At 37.4% G+C, this 21,681-nt stretch overlaps 1 protein-coding gene across 7 annotated transcripts; it reads left to right on the top strand.

The window, feature by feature from the left end:
* Nucleotides 1-83: 83 nt before the first annotated feature.
* Nucleotides 84-20,867, top strand: LOC113508757 (pre-mRNA-splicing factor CWC22 homolog). 7 transcript variants are annotated; one of them, XM_026891841.1, is made up of 12 exons: nt 84-180; nt 338-593; nt 4,638-4,745; nt 12,374-12,607; nt 13,015-13,074; nt 13,183-13,209; nt 14,265-14,391; nt 16,443-16,495; nt 16,576-18,690; nt 18,915-19,004; nt 19,411-19,506; nt 20,120-20,867. In XM_026891841.1, the coding sequence occupies exons 2-12, from the start codon at nt 355-357 to the stop codon at nt 20,175-20,177; spliced, it is 3,207 nt and encodes a 1,068-aa protein (XP_026747642.1). In that variant the 5' UTR covers nt 84-180; nt 338-354; the 3' UTR covers nt 20,178-20,867. The 7 variants fall into 7 exon arrangements, with proteins under 7 accessions (XP_026747642.1, XP_026747639.1, XP_026747638.1 ...); XM_026891838.1 differs by having other exon boundaries at nt 19,378-19,506; nt 20,664-20,867; XM_026891837.1 differs by having other exon boundaries at nt 19,378-19,506.
* Nucleotides 20,868-21,681: the final 814 nt, after the last annotated feature.

The raw sequence follows: 21,681 nt of genomic DNA, 5'->3' as shown, positions 1-21,681 counted from the left end.
GTATACGTTTAACATATAAAATATATATTGCAAAAGATTCAATGATTTAATTGTATCCATACAGAAGACATACTTTTATCTAGATCTGGTAACTCTGTCAAAGTCAACCATAAAAAAATCAGGACGAGCTAAGATGGACGTGTGTCGAATAAAAATTAAATAACGAGGTGCTTGTAAATGGTGAGATAAACGTAAAGTTAATTGACCTACGTCATTTCTTACGTGTTTTATCAACATAACGGTGTAATCACTCAATTTGGGATACAAAGATTGTGTTAGTGTCAAGCTGCGTCGTGCCCGTACCACAGCATGCCATAAATTGATTTATTCTTTTTAGGTAAATAAACCGGCAAAATGTATAATGGCATTGGATTAACGACGCCGAGAGGCTCGGGTACAAATGGATATGTTCAAAGAAACTGGGCATCCGTGCGGAAGACCAAAGACTCGGTAAATTATCGTACCGAAGATGAAATAGCCAAGTTAGACTCGGCTTCTAACAAACAGCCAAACCGGGAAATCCTGGACCATGAGAGGAAGAGAAAGATCGAGGTAAAATGTGCTGAACTTGAAGACAGTCTTGAAGAACAAGGGTGAGTTGATGAAAATATTTTAATTTGTTATGAAGAATACTTCGTTTTCACTTAACAGTGACGTAATTTACGCTGAGTTTTGAAATTCTAGGAAAACAATAATAATTTCACAACAGCCACGAATATCCTAACGGCTTTCATTATGTTTATTAACCAAGAAATCTTTTTTTTGACCAGTCACCAAAAATAACCTTAAATAAGAAAATAACCACTGTGGCGTATTTGCCTTTTAGTTTATTATTAATAGGGCAGTCTTATAAGTCTATGTTTATTACACTATGGTTACCCTGTACATAAAGTTAATATTTATGACATTGTGATATAGGCACTGTTTCTTTATCACCATTAAACAAATTTGTGAGTTTGATAACATTGTTAAAATTACAGTTTTGAGTAAATAAATTAACATATTTTTAATATGTTAATACCTTTTTTAAAATGCTTTTTGGTGGTACTTCCATGTGATCAAATTAATTCCATTTCAGAATTTTGTTCAACGCAACAAATAATACATTTGGTCCATTCAAAATTTATGTTTGATTTGATTGAGCTAGTTGAAAATAATAAACAACTAATTTACCTCAATATAGAATACTATGTTTACGACATACCTAACATTCTAAGTGTTTTACCGTTTAACTCAGACTAGAGAAATCAATTTAACCCTAAATATTCCCAACAAAGAATCTTGTGATTTTGTTTAAAAACAAATGTTTGTTTATACAATTTGTAGCAGAGTTTATTTATCATAAGGCAGTCTTTGAATACCATAAGTAATAAAAACAAAATGTTAATTCTTCTTGGAACTAAGCCAAAGATTTGAACTGGTTTCAATGTTGAAAGTAATTTAGCCGTGTTTTGATCATTCGTAACTTTATGAAGTTAGTAGTTAAATGTGCTTAGCTATCAATATGCGACCTACTTAACACTTGAGGATTGTCATTAAAAAGGTTAAGTTCCAAACCATACATAGATTGTCTATTAAAAAAGTATTAATTACTTGCAAGTTTGAGGTTTTATTCTGAGGTAATTGCAGTCACTTACCCAGTTATATTCAAATATCATTGTTACAATAGTATCGGCCTGTATATGTCTTGCCTTGGGTCTGCTTGACTCACTACTTGGTAATAAATTCAGCTGCTAAACTGCTGGGCCACATCACACATCAAAATTAGTTCCACATAAATATCAAATCAATTAATGGAGTAATAAGACTTTAAATAGTCATATTCTTGGAAACATTTATTGTGGTAGCGCATACTCTTGTAGTCAGTAAGTGACAACAGCTCATAAACAGTTTTCGTTGACCAAGTAAGTAGGTAGACACTACAAATATGGAAAGAAATAAATATGCAGTGTTTTTTTTAATTAAACCATGCACCATCATTAGTGTTATAGACTGTTTTTATTAGGGAAATTTGCTAAATGAGTTTTACATTGTGTTTCTCTGTCATTAAGTTAATTCTGTTGTGTTGTTGATGTGGTGTATTTATATTCATTAAAATGGCGAATTTTTATTTCTTGGGCATTTTTCAGCAGGTTATCGTGTTTTACAAACATATACCCAGTTTGTTGTAAAGTGTGTTTTTTTCTGGTCTACAAAGAGGGGTTATTGGTAGTTAAAAACAATTTGTGTAAACTCAAAATGCGGATTTCCTTCGCATCACGGCACACCAGTTTTATTATACGTGGACATAACAATATGGACATATTATGAGATCTATAAAATCGAAATAACACTGGCCATTGCGCCAGAATCAAATCAATAATTCAACAGCGTTCCAAATTTATATCACCAATAATAGCGGTAGGTTTTCCTCGTTTATCCGGCTTTCCATTTCTTCCTCTTATGCCGTATAATTAATGATACGCTCACGTGATAAGTCGTCACTCGTCAGCAATAGGCAACCGATCGTGTGTAGGTGAATCGAAACCATTTTAAATTGTATGTACTTAGTAAACTGAGTAGCGTAGATTTCCCGTTTCAAAATGCTAGTGCAAGCCGTAAGTAATTGAATATAAAAATAACAATTTTATTTTATTGCAATGCTGTTGTTTAGATATTAAAAATTTCTTTTGAATATTAATTAAATCTCTTTCGTCCATGACCTACTCTCATCAATTTCCTATCTGAAACGAAATAAACAAACAATTTTGAATACCCACAACAATAACCCACATGACGAATCATGTTTAGCAGAATATGAAGGACAGATTTATTTTGTATTTGATACTCTACCCTGAAAATCAGTTTTGAATATCCAATTTTCTCATAAAACGAAGCTAAGAACTGTTTATTAATTCATCAATATTCTATTTTAGTGTGCTTTCATGTCGAGTCTTTCATGTTAGAGTCCCCCCCCCCCCCCGCTCGAACATATTTGTAGACATTCGGTTATCCTAACCCACTTTTAACCCCCTACAACTTTTAAACGGCTCCACCGATTTTTATTAAGCATGTCCAAGAACACTTGCAACTTTAATACAAAACTAAATTAAAATTTCTCCATCCGTTCGGGAGTTATGATGCCACAGACACGGCAAACTTAAAGCTAACCGAACCCAACCGTGTAAACCAATCGACAAATGTCTCAATCATTTAAATAAAGCTTCAAAGCTTGTCAACGATCTATTGTAAAGTTCGAGAACCCGACATTCAGATGGCAGGGCAATAAATAGGATGTGGACGATGTGGTTAGCATTTGTCCGATGCCCGTACTTACTTCCCGTATGAGTGTTTCTCAAAGTTACGAGAGTACGTAACTGTGTAGTCCATTTATTTCAACTGAGTCTGATATCAATTGGTTCCTTTCGAAAGTAACTTAGTACTTTGTTAAGTATCAGGATTTCAATTTTAAACCTTAAATTGATTACAACGGCCGAGCAATCGACCGAGGCCATGAAATAATACTTAACGTGAGTTTAGTTAATGAACGGTACACGCGACATGTGTTAGATGGTATTTATTTATGCTACCGTCTACGCTATTTTTTTCCCAAAGTAAGAAGTACAAGTTGGTAAATGGGTCATTCTACGAAGCCATACTGCCAGCTAACTAACTGTGACAGATTTTAAATCCTGCTGTGTCAGATATGCAACCCAAAGCTGCGGATAATTAGATGAAAATGTAGAGGAATTTCATCCCATCGACATTTTTCCAATTGGCCAAAATTCTCTAAATAAGACAAAATGGGATTAAGATAGTTAATGTCTAGCCAGCGGGCATTTCAAATGCAATAAAATCCCTGTCCAAGTTGTTGTATAATGTCCAATTATTTCCTCGTTTGTTTTCAATTACCAATATCATATAAGCATTAAACATTTATTTATGAACCTCTAAAAACATAACTAATTTAAATTCAGTAACAATGTGTGTCCCTTGATACTTTACATCTAGTCTAAAACTCTATTGAAATATAAAATTTGTTTGATTGGTTTTATACGTTATATTTGTATTGTTCAGTATAATATTTGTCAGCTCAACTTGTAACAAAGCCTCTATTAGCTTTACATACATATGCACATGTTTGCTTAGGTCACGTTGCCTTATCGATTTATTACTCAATAAAATCCTTGTTTTTATTTAGTTGAATAGAAAGTACCCCCTGTACATGTGCACGTATGGATTGCACCCTCGGTTAGGGGCAGTGGTCGTTGCGCCGGAGTGAGATCAATAATTCGCCAGCGCGAGACTGGGCCACCCTTCACGATATATATTATTCAATAACCAGTCCTCGGTGGCATTCAGTTTACAGTCGCGCAACGAGAACGTCTTATCGGGTTTTATTGTTTTCGAAAAGTAATTCTATGCCGTTATAGCGGCTCGGCGTATCATGCACTGGTAGGTATTACATTGAGAAATTTATTATAAGATTTTCATTTACGCTTGTCGGTACGCGGCCGCTGAGACATTCGTGAATCCATTGGCTGCAAGTAAACCGTCCACGCGTGTTCGGCGGCGCACGCGTTTCATTTAGTTGTATCGTTTGTTCTGTTATATTTGCCGATGTGAATAATGAGTGTGTCGCTGGTGTGGTTGCGTAGGTTGCCGAAGGAGGAGATAGCGGCGCGCGTGGCCGCCTTCCGGGCCAAGCTCTCCACCACCGCCGCCGGAGACAAGGACCTGCCCCGGGATGAGTTCGGGAGAGTCGCGTGAGTTCACAATACATTTTTAAAAATATTATTTTATATTAACTATACATATTTTTAATTTATTTTATAAATACAAGTGTTACATTTATGGCTTTAGTATTTTTAAGGTAAAAGTATATTACCATTATTTTTTTATTTGTCGCACATAAAAATGTGAAAACAATAGATGTATTCATCTGTGAAATACTTGTACTGAAATAAAATGTATTATTGCGTGACATAAATTGTGCATACTGTTAGTAAGATCACATGCGTACGCGCAAATCATTTGTTAAATGATTGGGTGTATTTATTACAGTTATTATAATTTAGCAAGAAGAAAAATACGGTAAACATAATGTGCGGTTATCGGGCATACAATTTTACGCATTACATTTACCTTATCGGATTTAGTTTAAAAAATATATATATATTCAAAAATTCCTTTTACAAGGCACTCCTCAAAATGTATAAGGAAGAATTCTAAATCGTTATAAACTCTTGACAAAGCACATATTGGCATAGAGGGTGTTTTATCAGTTAGCATATAAACGACGAAGCAGATACTCGCAAAATAAAATAATATGTTTTTCATAAATATTATTTTTCAAAAATATGTAATTCGTAGGGGCTCAGTACAGTTTACCGAGTTACTCTATTAGCCCAATATCCCGGCATGAAATTAATTAAACTCAGTTCCGTGTTATCCAATTCGTAAGCAAAGCCCAGTTTACGTGGGAAAAATAATCGCGGTTTTAATTAATTTGATTGGCAATTTACCACCGTTAAATTAATTTTCACCGCCTATTAACTGTTTAATTAGATAGCCGTGCCCGCTTGTTATTGTTTAGGCGTATTATTTAAATATTTGATTGCTGAAATAATTAGAAGTCCTGTGACGTCACAGAGAGAAATATTAAGTTTTGTCTCCGATTTTTTAAATTTCTGGCCGTTCTGAGCATTTTCAGTAGTACATTATAAAGATCGTATAATACTGATTTAGAGTTGTATCAGGGAACCTATCTCCAAATCCTAAAGAAACATTATTGTGGGCGTCGAAGAGGTGCCGCTCTATGCCGTTGTGTTGTGCTGTCATACTTCCACAGCACTAATAATATTATCTTAGGACGGGGTGGTAGATCCTCTGATAGTTGATATTAACCCTTACATAATAAGAACAAAAATAATTGTAATTCGCAAGATTATTTCAAACACTTAGGAAACTCTGATATGGCTTATCCCACCTGAGAAAGATATCGTAAAAAATCGTTGCTATGAAAAAACGTTTCAAAGTAACGATACCTGTATCGGTGTAATAAAACGCAATCCAAACAAAAACGAAAGCAACGAGACTGTGAAATGTAACAGTAACTACAAGTAACACATAAATACATCATAACAAGAGGACGTTCTATTTACGTTAGTCCGCCGATCTATTTCAGTTGTCCCACATCGATAACATAATTTATAACCATCGCTGCGAACGCATTGTGTCGTAAATGTCAGGTAAACCTTTGTCTCAAATAACCGATAGACGTAAACCACGAACGTCCGTTACGTTACATGTTATGATCAGGCATTACTATCTAGTATACGACATTAAGTTTATACAGACAATTTGTGTTAACTATGTGTATATAAACAGTTTATCGCGCAAGGAATAGATTATGAAGATAATTTTATTTAAATTCGAACCCTGGATTGGCATTTTCTCATTGATCACATGCTGCTAAATTACTATCTTATTGCCCCACTTGTTATGGACCCAATCGGAGTCCTTAATGATGAGCTGACGGACTTAGGACTCCGGTTGAGTTTGAAACTAGTCGGGATATCCCGATAAATACGTATAAGGTACACCGTTGCATCATTTAATTATGAATATCCTCACGAGAGTTATTGTTAAAAAATATATCTACTAGCAGTACCAGCAGACAGTCAATCGCTATTGTTTATACGTAGCTTATTTATAATAAAGAAACAAAAAATACTACATTTATACACAGAATTATTTCCCCAAATAATCATTTAAAATACCAACCTACGTATACGACCTTTACGTTTTCCAATTTCCCCGAAATATGGAAAGCTGTCCACATTCTACTATCGACAATGCTATAGAATTCGGACAATAATATGGAGTCCTTAGAAATTAGACAAGCAATCTTGTTAAAAGCCTTCAATCTATTTGAAAGGAGTAGTACCTATCGAATGTTTTGAGGAACTATAGAATCTATATCTGCTATCACAGGAAGGTTTTTGAACTTATAAGATCTTCACCTTTGATATTTTCTATACATTCGGTACATGTACTATTTCATCGACAAATTAATCCTTTATCCATGCACATATTAAAGTTACATTAATACCATGTCACCGGTGTTCCGTAAATCCATATTACTTCCCGGACGAATCACTTCATTTACGACGTGTAGTAAATTATTGGCTCTATTTACTTCTCTTTTAACTCACGTCATAATATAGTTGATTTGTAGCAGTGCCTGTTATGTATGCAGCAAGCGACACCTCTCCGCCTCCCTCGAAGATAGCCGAGCCGCGCAGAATTGTCTTGCCTCTTTATCGATCTCTGCAGTTTACCTGAGCGCAGGCTGTTTTACCTGAATTGCATTTTGTACGGTCTCCTCAGCTCCCAGTAGATCTCTTCACATCGATTTTGTGTTATCTTAACGTTCTTGGTACGAGCATTCAGTATATACAACTTGACCTGTTTTAAGCTATCAAACGTTTAACATTTTATCAAACTGAAGGCTTTAATTCAATAATTATAAAATGCGATTCAACTTAAAGTACGAATTTAAGCAGGTTAGTCTTAGTTTCACCATCGTGGTCGTCTCAAAACCTCACGTAGAGTTCTGTATCTATTGTAATCCATTGTTGATGTTGGCGTCTCTTCAATGTTCACTCAATATAACTTCACACTAACTGTAGCTGGTGTTTAGAACGTTCCTGACGTCCAACAGTTAATAAATAACATGTTCATTATTGTACATGTTGTTATTATCATTATTGTAGCTATGTGCATAAATAGTTGCCTTTTAATGGTGCAGAGATCGTTGTTGTGTGACGGATGCAAAAGACCCTTGGGTTAACATATGAATACAATCTGTATCTATGTCTAAAAAACCTTTAATACTTATGTTGACAAAAATAAAATTATTTCTCGATAACTAGGGTTAGATACCTACCTACTGTTAGTTGGGCCGTCCCTCAGACCTCTCAACAGACCTTTTCATCCAATCAACATTTCTATTCTCAAACTAGATTGAAATATCTCGGGCAATCAATACACAAAACGATTGCCTTCGTGTTGGAATCGTTTCAATATAAAAGCCCTACTTGAATAGCTAAACTGTTGCTTATTGCAAGTATTTCTATTAGAACAGCTGTTTTACGGGATAATAATATTTTAAATGCTTTATTTGTATAAAGAGAAACGAGGCCATTAAAAATATATCTTCTGCCAAATAAAGTGTCAAATTGGTTATTTAATTTCATTTTTCTTCTAAAGTATGAAATCGTTAAGCTAATATAACATTATTTGCAGTTGGTGTGCATTACTGTTTATTAAAATTTATTTCATTATATTTTATTTAATAAACACTAAGTCCCTTTGACTGTACGAAGTAACCTATTTAATTTGCATTTTAAAAGCGGAGAACAGGTGTATTTCAAAACGTAGAACACTGAATTGCATGCAGCGTAATAAATTTAAGTTCAAAGTGTATACCGGAGCGAGCCGGCAGTCCTTGCATATCGATCGCAGTGCATGACGTCTGGCTCCCAGCTGGCCACGCCCCGCGCAGGGAGCAGGAGGAAAGTGAAACACCCCGCGTTCATGGAAGGTCACGTTTTATGGTAATAATTTAACAACTACCAACTAAATTGATAAAACACCATATAAAAGATTTTTTTGTGACAATCTTTGCGAATCGAAGCATTATCGAGTGGAATATATCTCCTCGAATGAGTGTGAAACGATTTTCTCTAAATTTACAGTCCTTAAATCAACTTTTTTCCTTCCTAAATATAAACGCCAACCTTACTTATAAAACAAAAATAATAGTTTGTTTTCAATAGACGCTTGAGAATTTATTTCATCGGTATCGAAATGCGTCATGTTGTCTCGCATTATTTCTAAACTAGAGTTTTAGTACTGTATTCCAATTGGAATGTTTGTTGATATGGTTTATGGGGCTTTGGAAACGATGTGATAACCTCGTTAGAAGTGTACTGGAATCATAGAACAAGCGGAAGCCTTGCCGCGCTGTGCACTGGTGCGTGACGTTGGAGCCTTTGACTGTATTGTTTGTAATATAATGTTTGAGACACTCGATCGTCCTCCGTGTAACATATTGTTTTGTACATCGTCGTCGTGATCATTAAGTATTGAAATGTATGCGTTGAAAATTATTTCGTATATTATTAACAACGCGATGTAATTAGTTTCCAAAAGAAAGTCATGTCTAAGCCACACTTATGTATTTAAAAATAATTTCAACTTTTCTGAGAAATTTAATTTCATTATCTAAGACGAAAGAAAACCCCTGTGGAAATTTAGACAATTTTGAGTGACGGACTACAGACTGCTTAGCTATTTGTTTTGCAGGCTTGCCCCGAATACCTAGTCTACGGAAATAATTATTTTTAGGACAATTAAATTTTTACAAGCGCCTAACAAAGCCCACGCACAAAGCGAACGTAAATCATACAAAATATTAAACAAATCCGAACGTGACTGTAATATAATCCCGTGCATAAAACGTTGACACATTAATTTAGTAGTCACGCGATAGCAAAACAAATGTGCTGCTGGACAGACGTATATCGTAATTAAAAGGAGCGGTCGCGGGATAGGCATAGTGCGTGCCAGAAACCGCACCTCCGTTATTATGTACCCGCGGCTAAAGATAGTGATACATGGGTTTTTGGCACGAGATGATACCCGCCTGCCAGGATCAACACTGCGCCCACTGAGCGATTAAGCACAGGTGCGCATTGTACAGCCAATCATAACTCTCAATTGCAAATGCTAGCGCCCGGCTCTGAAAATTATCGATTAATAAAAATAAAGGTACTTTGAATCAGACTCTATTTTTCTTCTAATTGTTTGTATATCGTGTAGCGCGCAATTCTTACATTAAATGTTTAATTAGACTCATAATTTAGCCGCGAGCGCGCATTAGCCGAGTATAAGTGTACACCATTCAATTAGCACCGAAAAAAAAAAACAGAATAATCAAAAATACTTTCAGTATCGGTTGCGTGTTTATAACCACCCTTACTTCATTACCATATTTTGTTTTAGTACCCCTAATAATACATCTTAAGCTGTTACTTTATCCACCAAACATTCCCTAATGAACCCACTACGGTTCTTTGTATGGATATTAATTGCTTGCACCTATTCAGAGAAGAGAATGGAGCCCCTTTAGCCTCCACTAGACCGACTTCACACCGTGGCCCTTGCCCTGAATACACTGCATCTTAAATTCTAAACCTTCATAAAAGACCTCCGTATAACGAACAATACAAGTAGAAATAAATTTAAATATATCTCAACTTATACCAGTTTCTTTTATATAATATTGAATCTGAAGACCAATTTATTGATAAATACATTTATTATTTTCTTTATCGCAACACGGGAACTAAATAGTAGCATGTTTATCGATGCATTAATGGTATTGTAGCCGTAGAAATTCATTGTTTTCTTATTTTTAAACATGATTATTTTTATCACTCAACTACGGTATATGGTTTGTGAGCCAAGTATATATATACTCTAGTCAAAATTGTGCTGGTTTTGTTCTTGAAAATCCCTGACATTGGCAGTTTAAATTAAGTTGTACTTAATTGTATTTACTTATACAAATGTTACGAGTAAATACTTTTTCCTGTTCCTATGATTAGTACCAAGAAAAATGTAATCATATACGCATGGAATTTGTACGTAAATTATTTAACTATATTTAATAGATTTCTTAGACATGCGCGACACTTCTAATGGCGATATTACAACAAGATTAATTTGCTGTTATGATTCAAGTCAGTCTAGGCGTCATGTCTGTTACAATGACAGCCATTAATTACAGCTAATAGCTTAACATTCGTACATCAACTAAAATAGTTAATAGGGAACTAAATTAGACTGTTGAACGGAAAGTATGTGAACTATTCGCGATGTAAAAATAGTGCTATCGATCCGAAAATATATCTTTACGTGTTCTAAGAGTTTATTCACTAGCATGTAGTGCATGCGCGGTGTAATAATAGGAGTAAAGACGCTACGATATTTTATATCGCCTGTAAACAGGCAAGACTGCGGATAATGTGATTTGATACATTACTAATAAGATGATTTTATGTGTAACACATGTACATACAATCAGTACTTCATAAGTTAGTGAATTTTGCTCGCAACGAATGGTCCGCCAGTTGCTCTGAACGTAAATGAAGCGAAGCGAATCGTATTGATTAATTTCTCTCCGTATTATTTAATCTAGAAAGGCTAGGCAAATTGGGTCTATTTTCGCAAATGAAACTAAATTTAGCCGAGGGTTGCATAGAAGGGTGTGGGGTAACAAGCCCTTTGTGTAGGGGCGGCCGACACGGCGCGTATCCGATGTTTGCGCAGGCTGCGCGCGTCGGCGTGTTTCCTGTTATGGCGCCGTGCGGCCCGCAGTAGCGCCGCCGGCCCGCCGCCGGCCGCACCATCATGTAGCCCAGCGCCCCTCTGCTCAAACATGTCTTCCACGGCATAGCCGCCATGCATTAGTCTAAGAAAAAAACATAGCATTAAGAAAACAAGTCTTCCATTAGATAAGTAAGTAGATTAAGATGCAAAGGGGCAGGGCTCCGCGCCGCGAACAGAATAATAGAGTAGTGTTCGAACGGCTGTGGCGCGGTACGTTCCAAGCCGTGCTCGCCGGGCCGCAGCGGCGGGCGCGCGCCTCCTCGCTCGAGCCCAACGCGGCCGCGGCGCTGCCGGCCGGCGCCATGCCGCGGCGCGCGCCCTCCGTGGCCGACTCGCTCGAGCCCGCGCTCCGCACCATCCTCGAGGGCCTCCGGGGCTCGTGCTGCTGCCGGTGTAACTGTTCCGCCACCACACGAAACAACTTTAACGACAATTTGCAGGTCTGTCTCTCCAACGATGAGGAGAGGAAGTCCATGCGATCCGTCATAAGGTGTGCACTGAGTTTTATCGATTAGTTTATAGGCTATTGTACTTATTTGGGTCAGTGGCCGTCGTGCAATATGCACCCCATATTTAATAAAAAGTTACATATTCGCAGTACTAACAGGTATTAATTGAAATATACAAGATTTCACACGTATTAGATATACTTAGAGCCTAAATGCGTAGAATAATGATTGTATGCAATGTCAACATTTATTTTATTTCAAACATTGGTTTTAGTCGAGATTATTATGCTAAAATGTTACTATTTCCCTATTTTTAGCGCACTTAGGTGCTGCACAGGTAAATATGAGTTAGAAGGGTTATTATTTGATTGTTACGATACAAAATCAAGTAGTTGTAGAATGAGTCTTTGTTTTGTTAATAAATGTAATGATTTGTTGTGTGAGTGAGTGCGGTCGGCCATGTTGTATTGTGTGTTGTCGTGCAGCGTTCGTGAGACGCACGCGGTCGCAGAGGCGCAGCAGGAGAAGAACGCGCGGCTGCGAGACGCGTTCGGCATCTCGCCGCGCTTCGTGGAGGGCTCCAGCCTGGACCCCGAGCGGCGCGCGCGCGACCACGCCGCCCGCTACCCGCTCGTGCGCACGCCCAGCCATGAGCGCGACTCGCGCGACGCACGCGACACACGCGACGCGCACTCCGCCAAGAAGAAGAAGAAGAGGAGGTAGCAAATACTGTCACATATACACTACTCACTACTAACTAACGCCCATATGCAAGAACAACGCAGACAATTTTAGAACATCACTTCTAAATTTTTTTGTTGTTTAACAATGGCAAACAGCACATCTGGGCCCCATTTTGTTGTGCTTTCTTGAATAGAGTTTTTAAAAAAACTAGCAAATGTAAAACTCTGTTTTTGGTCCCAGAAGAAAAAAGAGTGCACCAGTTTTTCTGTAGACTTTATAAAATCCCAATCTCTCAACCTTATAAATGGGGAATACAATCAAACTAATAAAAGGAATATTAACCGTTGTTTATTTATAAACTTTGCGTTATAAATTAATAATGCATGCGTGAAGGTCTGTTTACATTAGTCGTTTTCTCATCGTAACCTTTCGTTTATTCCAGTATTTCACCAGAAGCCAAGAAGCTGAAGAAGAAGAAGTCGAAAAAGAATAAAAAGGAAAAGTAAGTTGTCTTTTTAAACTCAAATTATATTTTTAACATTTTATTTATTTAATCTTATATATTTTTTGTAAATGTTGACGTGATTTCATAGATTACATTTGAACCCAGACAGGTGACACTACGGTTGTCGAAAAGGCAAGTATGAAACCTTTTTTTTATTGATCTCTTTGCTATTATAATTTAAAAACAAGTATGAATTATGTCTGGTGATAATTTCAGCGAAAGAAAAATGTTATGGAACTTCATAAATAGGTATGGTATGAGGTGTAGTATTGACTATCCTAGAACACCCCAAAATATTAATTATAATTATCTGTTTTCTTTTATATTGATCAATGGATATTAAGAACTTTAACAGCTAGCCGGGACTTCTTATTATCATATTAATTTACTGTCACATAACTGCATTTCTGCAAGATGTTCAAACCAACATCGGTTATGGTTATTTCTATGCATAGAAATAAACAAGTACATTATAAACCAACTAGATTTTATTTTGATAGATCAAAATTTTAATCATTGCTACTAAAGGATGTAATTGCTCGAAAAATACTAGTTTTCCTAAAGCAAACTGTTGATTTACATGCATAGAAGCAGTTTTGGGGTCAATTCGCACCAGAAAAGCAGCAGCCGCAAGCTCCTTTACATTACAAATAATTTTGAATCTTATTTTCTTGAGTATAACTTTCACAGTCAGAAGCAAAGAATTAGGGGTAGTGAGGCTGCTTGATCCTTACTACTCTGACAGTCAGCTGCGATACTCTGCCTTTTTGGTGGGGGTAGCCGGTATTATAATACGACTGGACTTCGCTGAAAGGCGTACTAAACTTACTTTGCGACTGTATGAATGAGTTACACCTTCTTCTATACACATTTAATAGACTAACATATTACCTATATATCAAACTTTTATATGTATTAATTTATTCTATATTTTCCTCCTATCTAACTGTTAGGTAGGAGATGAGTAGGACATCTTTTATGAAACTTTTGGTTTAGGAACTTAAGTGGTGATTTTATGGTTAACTTTAGTAAGTAACGCAATATGCAAAAATACCGAAAAGTCTAGTTAAACGCGCTATGGACAATCCAAAGTTGTTCACCATCTAAAGAATTAAAAGAAAAAGACCTCGACTAGAGAACATGCTACATTTGTATGTTGATATCTATAATGTCATGTTTGTCTTCAGGCAAGAATCCAGTAAGAAAAAGAAGAAGCGCTCAAAGTCTCCCGACACAGACAGCTCAAGTAGCTCCGAGGCACAGGACAGCGACTCTGGCAGCTCGGAAGACGAACGACAGAGAAAGAAAAAGAAGGTAATTGTACAATCCTACTAGTACATGTTGCAATGTCGATGCCATATTCTAGCCACTGAGATATAGGAGAGCTGCAGTTCAAAGATTATGTTTGTTTTGCTTCGAAATGAATCTACTACGCTTTGAATACATTTTTTCTAATATATTTTAAAATAAAACAAACCCTTAGACATTCCACTCCTTTAGAAATATTGCCCAAAAATGGCGATACTAATCTTAAGACAGGTCTGAATCTATCTGAAGAGTATTGAAAACATAATCTTTGATGAGAGAGGTGTAACGTTACTACTCCATGTGTGGGGGATTGGGGCCTGCCGACTAGATAGTATAACTCCACACGACCTGCGATAGATCTAACTCGGGATTCTTGCGCGTGCCTTAAACTACACTCGATTTCCATTCACCCTTCAGTAATTATAGTTTATACAATGTTAGAGTTTTCGCATCAACGATTACCTAAAGTAGCACTTTGCTTTATTTATTTTTGTTGATGTGTCCCAAACACATTGGTCTGATACAACGAATAAGACATTCTCGGCACTATCCTCTGCATAAAATTGGCTTCACGAATTTTGGTTTGTGTATATTCCTCACACGGCCCTTTCTCCATCCCTGTTGATCTGCATTAGCCAACTATCGAACTAACAGTAGTCGCCACGAAGTTGTTGTACTTGTACCATTCTCTTCATAGAGTTACCGAGCTTCCGATGTCTATAGCTGATCGTACCCACTCGACATATGTTTGCGCCCCGCCACGCGCCATCGCGCTGGCTGACGATACGTATTATTTTAAATGTTATTGTCTTCTTACCTCATTTTATTTTGTTTTTTCTGTAAATACAAGAAATAGCCAGTAAAAATTATCTGTTTAACTGTGCATCATTTCATAGGATAGCCATCTTTATCTGAAGAAATAACGTATACTGTAAGTATATCACAAAACAATAACACTCAGTAAGAACACTATGTTAGGTGAATACTAAAATTATGTACTCCGTGATATTTGTCATGCATTGTTAACTCTCACATTTGTGACTAATACCTGATCTTGATATAAATAATGGGCGATCGTGGGTCCAAGTGTGCACAGTTATATAAATGCATGGTTTTTGTAGTAACTTATGACAGTTGGTGGTTTAAACTTGTTCGTGTTGAGCGACCTGTGTGTGTTACGAAAACGTGTTCTAATTACTGGAACACGCGATAACCTTGCCGCTTGACAACTGCGCAAATAACGCCTGCATTGCCATAGGACATTTTTTTTCATGAGACTGCACTCGTGTCAGGTTTGGTCCGCGTTTTCACAGCACACACATGTTTTGTAATGTCCAGACTGTCTGATTATTAAGATGTAACTAATCCATAACATTCTCCCTCTTCTCATTTACCCAAAACTAATTAAGGATGCTCCACATGTTTAAATGGTATACAATACCACCACCGTTTGTTAAATAAGGTACGTTATCGAAGTGTTATATTTACATTTGATTTTTGTGTATTACATGTATTTATGTAAATGATTAATTATGTTGAACCGTCTTGTGTTACTAACATGCAGTATTTATGAAACGCGAGTAACGCACCGGTGCCAACCAATTCAATATACGTCCAAATATTATTTTCCCGAATTATCTATTTATGTATGTATTTATTTTTGGTTTTACATGAGAATGTTATGGATCGCACTAAGATAACATTCTGAAGAATCGTCCTGAAGAATACACTTCCAACCGAATTACATGTTTATTTATACTTGCTTCCATCGATAGCTTTAAGTATTATTTTCTTTTCTACTATATTATTTTGTTTATTGCCTCTATTTATAACTATTCCTTACTAGAATGCATGTGTAAAAGTGATATATTTTTATTTATTTTTCTTCGTGGAAGTTCTTCATCCGGTTAATTTATGCCCCTGAAGAATTTCTTGTATTATTTTAGTGGAGTATGTTTATTTGCCATTACCACTATAGTCTATTGTATTGGCACTGGTGTTGTATTCCCGTCTGTTTGGACTATAATCTTTACGCTTTTCGTCAAATTTTTATACAGAAAAAATCCAGCAGCAGACGCCGCGGCAGTAGCGAACCTTCGAGCCGTGAAAGGTGAGGATTTATTCATTTAATTAATTGAAGTTATACATTACGTGAAATTGTGCTGTATCCATTTTAATGCTTATTTTTAGTTCCCCAGTGAAATACACAAAAGAGAAGCACCGGGATCGTTCAATTGAAGAGAGAGCCAACGATGTCCAGTACAGAAAAGCGGATCGGGAACGTGAAGAACGCAGCAGGAAGTACGACAAGCGCGACGAGCCTCCCGCCAGGGAGTCGCGACACAATGACAGGAGGCGCGAGCGCAGCTCCACACAAGAAGAGCGAGACTCCTCGCCCGAGTACCGCCAGAAATCTTGCATTACCAAAATAGAAAACAAAAAACGAGAACCATCCGTAGAACCAGAGAAACGCAGAAGTAATAAACGTTCGAAGCGCGACCGTCGTCGCTCTTCACCTGAGTCAGATTTCGAAGAACCCCATCCCAAACACAAGGCGGAGAAAAGAAGTAAAAGTCATTATAACAGAGATTCTAGCGCGTCACCACCGCCAGAGAAGAGGCGACGCAAAAGTTCCTCTCCAGAGTATATAAAACGCGGTGACACTTATTATAACAGAAAAGAGACTGTAAAAGAAAACAGCAGAAATCACAGGGAAGAAAGAGAGGAGCGCAGGTCAAAGAGAAGCGAATCTCCTAGTTATGGACACAGTAGGCGTGAGAACTCGCCGCCAAGGAGAGATCGAGACAGCAAATATGAAAAAAGTAACAAAAATAGTCATGATCGTTATGATGACGTACCAACCAAACGAAAGGATAGGGAAAACAATGATAATAAATCACGCAGGAAGAAGGATCGGAGTGCTTCTAAAGAAGTAAGGGACTCTTCCTCTGAATACAAAGAACGATCTCCAGTCGCTAAGAGTACCAAAAAAAGAGAATCTCGAAAAGATACCGAGAAGTCACACAAGAATTCAAAATCATCAAGAAAGTATTCGTCGTCGGGCTCTGATTCTGACCCACCACCTAAAAGTAAATCGGACAAAAGCTCTAAAAATAAAGCTCGGTACTACAAAGAGAGGAGTGAATCGCCCCCAGAAAGAGAACAGCGGAGGCGGAGTCCTTCTCCTGAACCTAAGAGGAAAGATTCTCCTCCAAAAAACAAAGCCGATAAGTATAAAACAAGCCGAAAATCTGTAGAAAGTAAACCTGAAACCAGTAGATCCTCCAGAAAAAAATCACCTACTCCTGAAGAAAAACCACGGCGTAGAGCATCACCAAGTAAATCGAAATCTCCCATACCACGCAAAAGCTCAAAAAAGGAAAAAATGAAGAGCGAGACTCCAAAGGAGAAGTCAAAAAAATCCGATCGTCATACCGCCGACCCTCGCACATCTTCACCTAAAGGTGATCAAAAAGATAGGTCTGATAAAGAAAAGAACCATGACCAAAAGGGTACGCATAGAGACGGATCACAGTCTCGACCTGGCCATAGAAGCTGCAGCACGTCTAGTCTCAGCTATTCCCCTGCACGACGCAGCCCAGAGCGATATCGTGACATAATTGAGAAGTTACCTGATAAAGACAAACGTAAATACATTAAGTCACCCTCAGATCTCCAGCCTAAGAAAAAGAAAAGCAAAGAAGTAGCAGAACAATTTAAACCCAAAGCTGTCTGCATGCGGAGCTCTTCCAGCGAACATGATGAATCAGAAGAGGATTTTTTAAGATTGGACGAAAGAGATCGACAGGAGGAATTTATTGACATGAAAGAGCTGAATGGACTGAGAGAAAGACTGGCTCAACTAGCTAAAGCTTCCATGGAGCGCAAGCGAAATGAGGATACGAATGGTCCGTCGACGTCGCAGGCCGGCCCTAGCGGGTCTAAACAAAAGGAGAGTGAAGGACCAGCTGAAAAAACCAAAAAGGCTCCAAGTCCTACAGTAGAAAAAGCTAAAGAGAAGTCGCCTGCGCCAGTAGAAAAAAAGAAGACTCCAGAACCAGCGAAGCCGAGCCCTCCTAAGGACGATAAGAGCCCGACTGTGAACGTGGAGAGTTCGCCAGAGGTTAAGAAGAGTTCCCGCGGCACGTCGCGGCGGCGCTGGTCGCGCTCGTCGTCGCGGCGCTCGCGCTCGCCCTCGCGCTCCTCCAAGTCGCGCTCGCGGAACAAGTCCTCGCGCTCGCGCTCCCGGTCGCGCTCGCGCACACGCTCTTCCAGATCCAGGTCGCGCTCATATTCCTCCTCGAGGTAACATTTTTTTCTATTCTTTTTCCATTTTTTTATTAAAAAAAAAATAACAATAACGACTCCCGATTTCAATAATTTTGTCCTGGGGTTCGAAACCGCGACACGTCGCGCAAAGCGGGTTTGATGTCGTGACCACAACCAGTGGCCAACAAGTAAATAGTATTTCCCTTTAATTCGCTATGGTCTATCTATTTATCAAAAAAAAATTATTCTTTTCTTTTCAGGCGGTCCCTGTCGAGTCGCTCCAGTTCATACACCAGCCGGAGCTCTTCCCGCTCGACGCGCAGCTCGTCGCGCTCCACCCGCTCATCTAGGTAAACATCCCGTCTATGATATCGTTATTTATAAGCAAAAACTTTTCACAATAAAGCTAGGTTGGATAATATTGTAGTTTTAATTTAGTTGGAATAATTGATTATAATGGAGTATTGATTTTGATAAATTATAGCTTTATCGTTTGAAGTAAAAGAAATGAGTTGTTTCCTTCATCGATATCTTTGAGAACTTCTTAAAGATATATCGACAATTCGGCATTGCAACGAAAAAACTGTGTTTAAAAAGAAACAAAAACTGAAACGACTCATTCCTGCCCACTAATTAACAAAAATATTAACAGTCAATTTCTCTTTCCGCTAAATGAAACTCGAAAAACAAACAATGCATGCATGCGACATTGGTAACGATCAGAACAATGACCGGCGTATACGCCGATTACCGTAGATCGAGCGAGTCGCGGGCGCGCTCGCGGTCGCGCTCGCCATCCATACCGCGCCGCGCTGGCTCGCCCAGCTTCTTGGATAGGCGCCGGATCACAAGGTATCCACGCTCCCGGCCGAATACGCTGCTTTTGTAACTGCCTCCTCGGCAGAACGTGCAATCATCCTACAATACAATGTTTGCTATGTTGCTGATGGCGCGTACAAACACTATAACTAAAAGCACTGTATTCTCACCGAGTAGGGATTCCAAGTGCGATCACTGCTGACATTTTGTATTGATAATAAAACTAACAAAACCCTTTGGCTCGTACAAGATTTTTTTGACTTGTTATCAAATGAATGTCACATTTATTGCACAGTGTGTTAACATTTTTCGTGTGTCGCTTTTTACTTTGTTTGATAGGTGTGCTTGATATTTTAATTTGCGTTTGTTATGTCATATCATGGTAGTTCCTATCCTTCATTATTACTAAAATTTTGCTCACCGTATATTAGCTCTTCCTCGTATGTTACCTGATGTTTCTCTAACCAAATTTTTTCAATAATTTGTTGTTACAAACATTTGATAACATACCATAGACAGTACTTAAAGCTAACATACACACACATTTTATAAACATATTTCGATCCAATGCACTAGTACCACCATGATATGGCACCTTTTTTCATATTTTTCCAATTATCTATTTTGTTTTTTGTTTTCTTTATAGAAAAAAGTCACGAAAATATAGCACGAGTTCTGAAGACACAAGTAGTAGCTCCAATTAGTGAAGTGATTGTGCTAGTGTGAATTAGTTTAAGTAATATTATGTATTGTATTAAAATATTAAGTCTTACTTTCACATAATATATTCTTACGGTCTTTTATTATCTTTCTTATTATAAATATGGGTGTCCATTAATGATGACAGTTAGAGACTGACCGAGTCTACGAATGTTGTATGGACTATTGACTTTTGGCTGTGAACACATATTTGAACACTCACTCTTTGGTCGGTCTCTCACAAATAACTACTTTAGATGTGTGCGTGCGTCTAACACTGATCATGCTAACAGGGTGTGCTACTAGACTTAAGTTACGAAATCAATTTTTATTAATTTACACTAATTATTATGAATGTTACATGGACTCTTAACCTGGTAGACTTTTAAGAATTCTTCCTGATGGAGTTGAACAATCCTTTCCATTGAAATAATTTGAGAGGCTACAACGTCAATGGTAATTATAAATTAATAGTTGTTTTTCCTCCGTAGCGCACCCATATTAGATCTATCATACGCGCCAAACAAATTCAAGTATAGAAGAAGATAACGTGCCAAATGAAATATCCACATGATGGAAGTTTACAGTGACGGCCGCCAGATGTAGACAGTGTGCTATTAATATAAAACATGCTGCAAGTGTGTTTTCTGTTTCAAGATTCATTTTGTTTTATCACATTAAAGTTTATTGTGAAATCTTGTTGTTTTTTTTATATTATATTATTGCTGCATGGTAGAGAAGCTAGACAGTTGTACACAGTGCCATTTTGATTCGTAGATTTCACAAGCTTTTATTTGATGTATTATGTTACTTTTATTACCTTATGTAAATATATTTAAAGGTAAGCTGTTTCCAATTTGCATTATTCATTGACTTCATTGTTAAATATGAGTAAAAAAATTAAAGTAGAAATCAAACAGATCACTTCTTTTGCCTTTTAAAAAGTCTCGTTCTATCTGGACCATTCAGGCCATGTTGCATGTTCATCTAACTGTACTAATTTCCATGAGCGTACATACTAACACAATAACAATGGCAGCGCGCGCAAGCGTCCCATCCCGTATCGGAGGCCGACGCCGTCGACACCAACCTCAAGTTACAGCAGCCGCTCCTCGCCTCGTAGCTGGTCAAGGTCACCGCGTCTCGACAGAGAATAACATTATTCGACAGGAACGGAAAAAAACAAGACACTGAAAACGATTACCAGTGGTTCTCTTAACCCTAATGTTGCACCATTATTTTTTGAACAATCGTTTTCATATTCCATATTTAATAACAAGATTAACAAAATTCGTGTTTGGTCAAACATTGTAAATATTTACCGCGGAGGTAGCTACTAGGCCAAATTGACTTTTTGATTGATGTTTTATCGGAAGTAGATTAAGATCAATATTTTATCTAGTCAAATATGTGCATAATCTATAACTTCCTTATTGGAAAAAAATCTTGATCTCTTAACTTATTTTTTTATTGTTGTTAATTTTATTTACGTTTTATTAATTTTGTTAA

Source organism: Trichoplusia ni, chromosome 3, assembly GCF_003590095.1.
Source record: "Trichoplusia ni isolate ovarian cell line Hi5 chromosome 3, tn1, whole genome shotgun sequence".
In the NCBI taxonomy this organism is placed as follows: Eukaryota; Metazoa; Arthropoda; class Insecta; order Lepidoptera; family Noctuidae; genus Trichoplusia; species Trichoplusia ni.
Note: the sequence above shows the minus strand (reverse complement) of the source record. Positions and strands in the feature narration are given on the sequence as shown.

Coding starts and splice junctions, on each gene's coding strand:
- LOC113508757 (XM_026891838.1), top strand. CDS start 355: ATGTATAATGGCATTGGATTAACGACGCCGAGAGGCTCGGGTACAAAT. Junction 594..4,637: donor GACAGTCTTGAAGAACAAGG/GTGAGTTGATGA, acceptor GTGGTTGCGTAG/GTTGCCGAAGGAGGAGATAG. Junction 13,075..13,182: donor AAAAAGAATAAAAAGGAAAA/GTAAGTTGTCTT, acceptor ATTTGAACCCAG/ACAGGTGACACTACGGTTGT.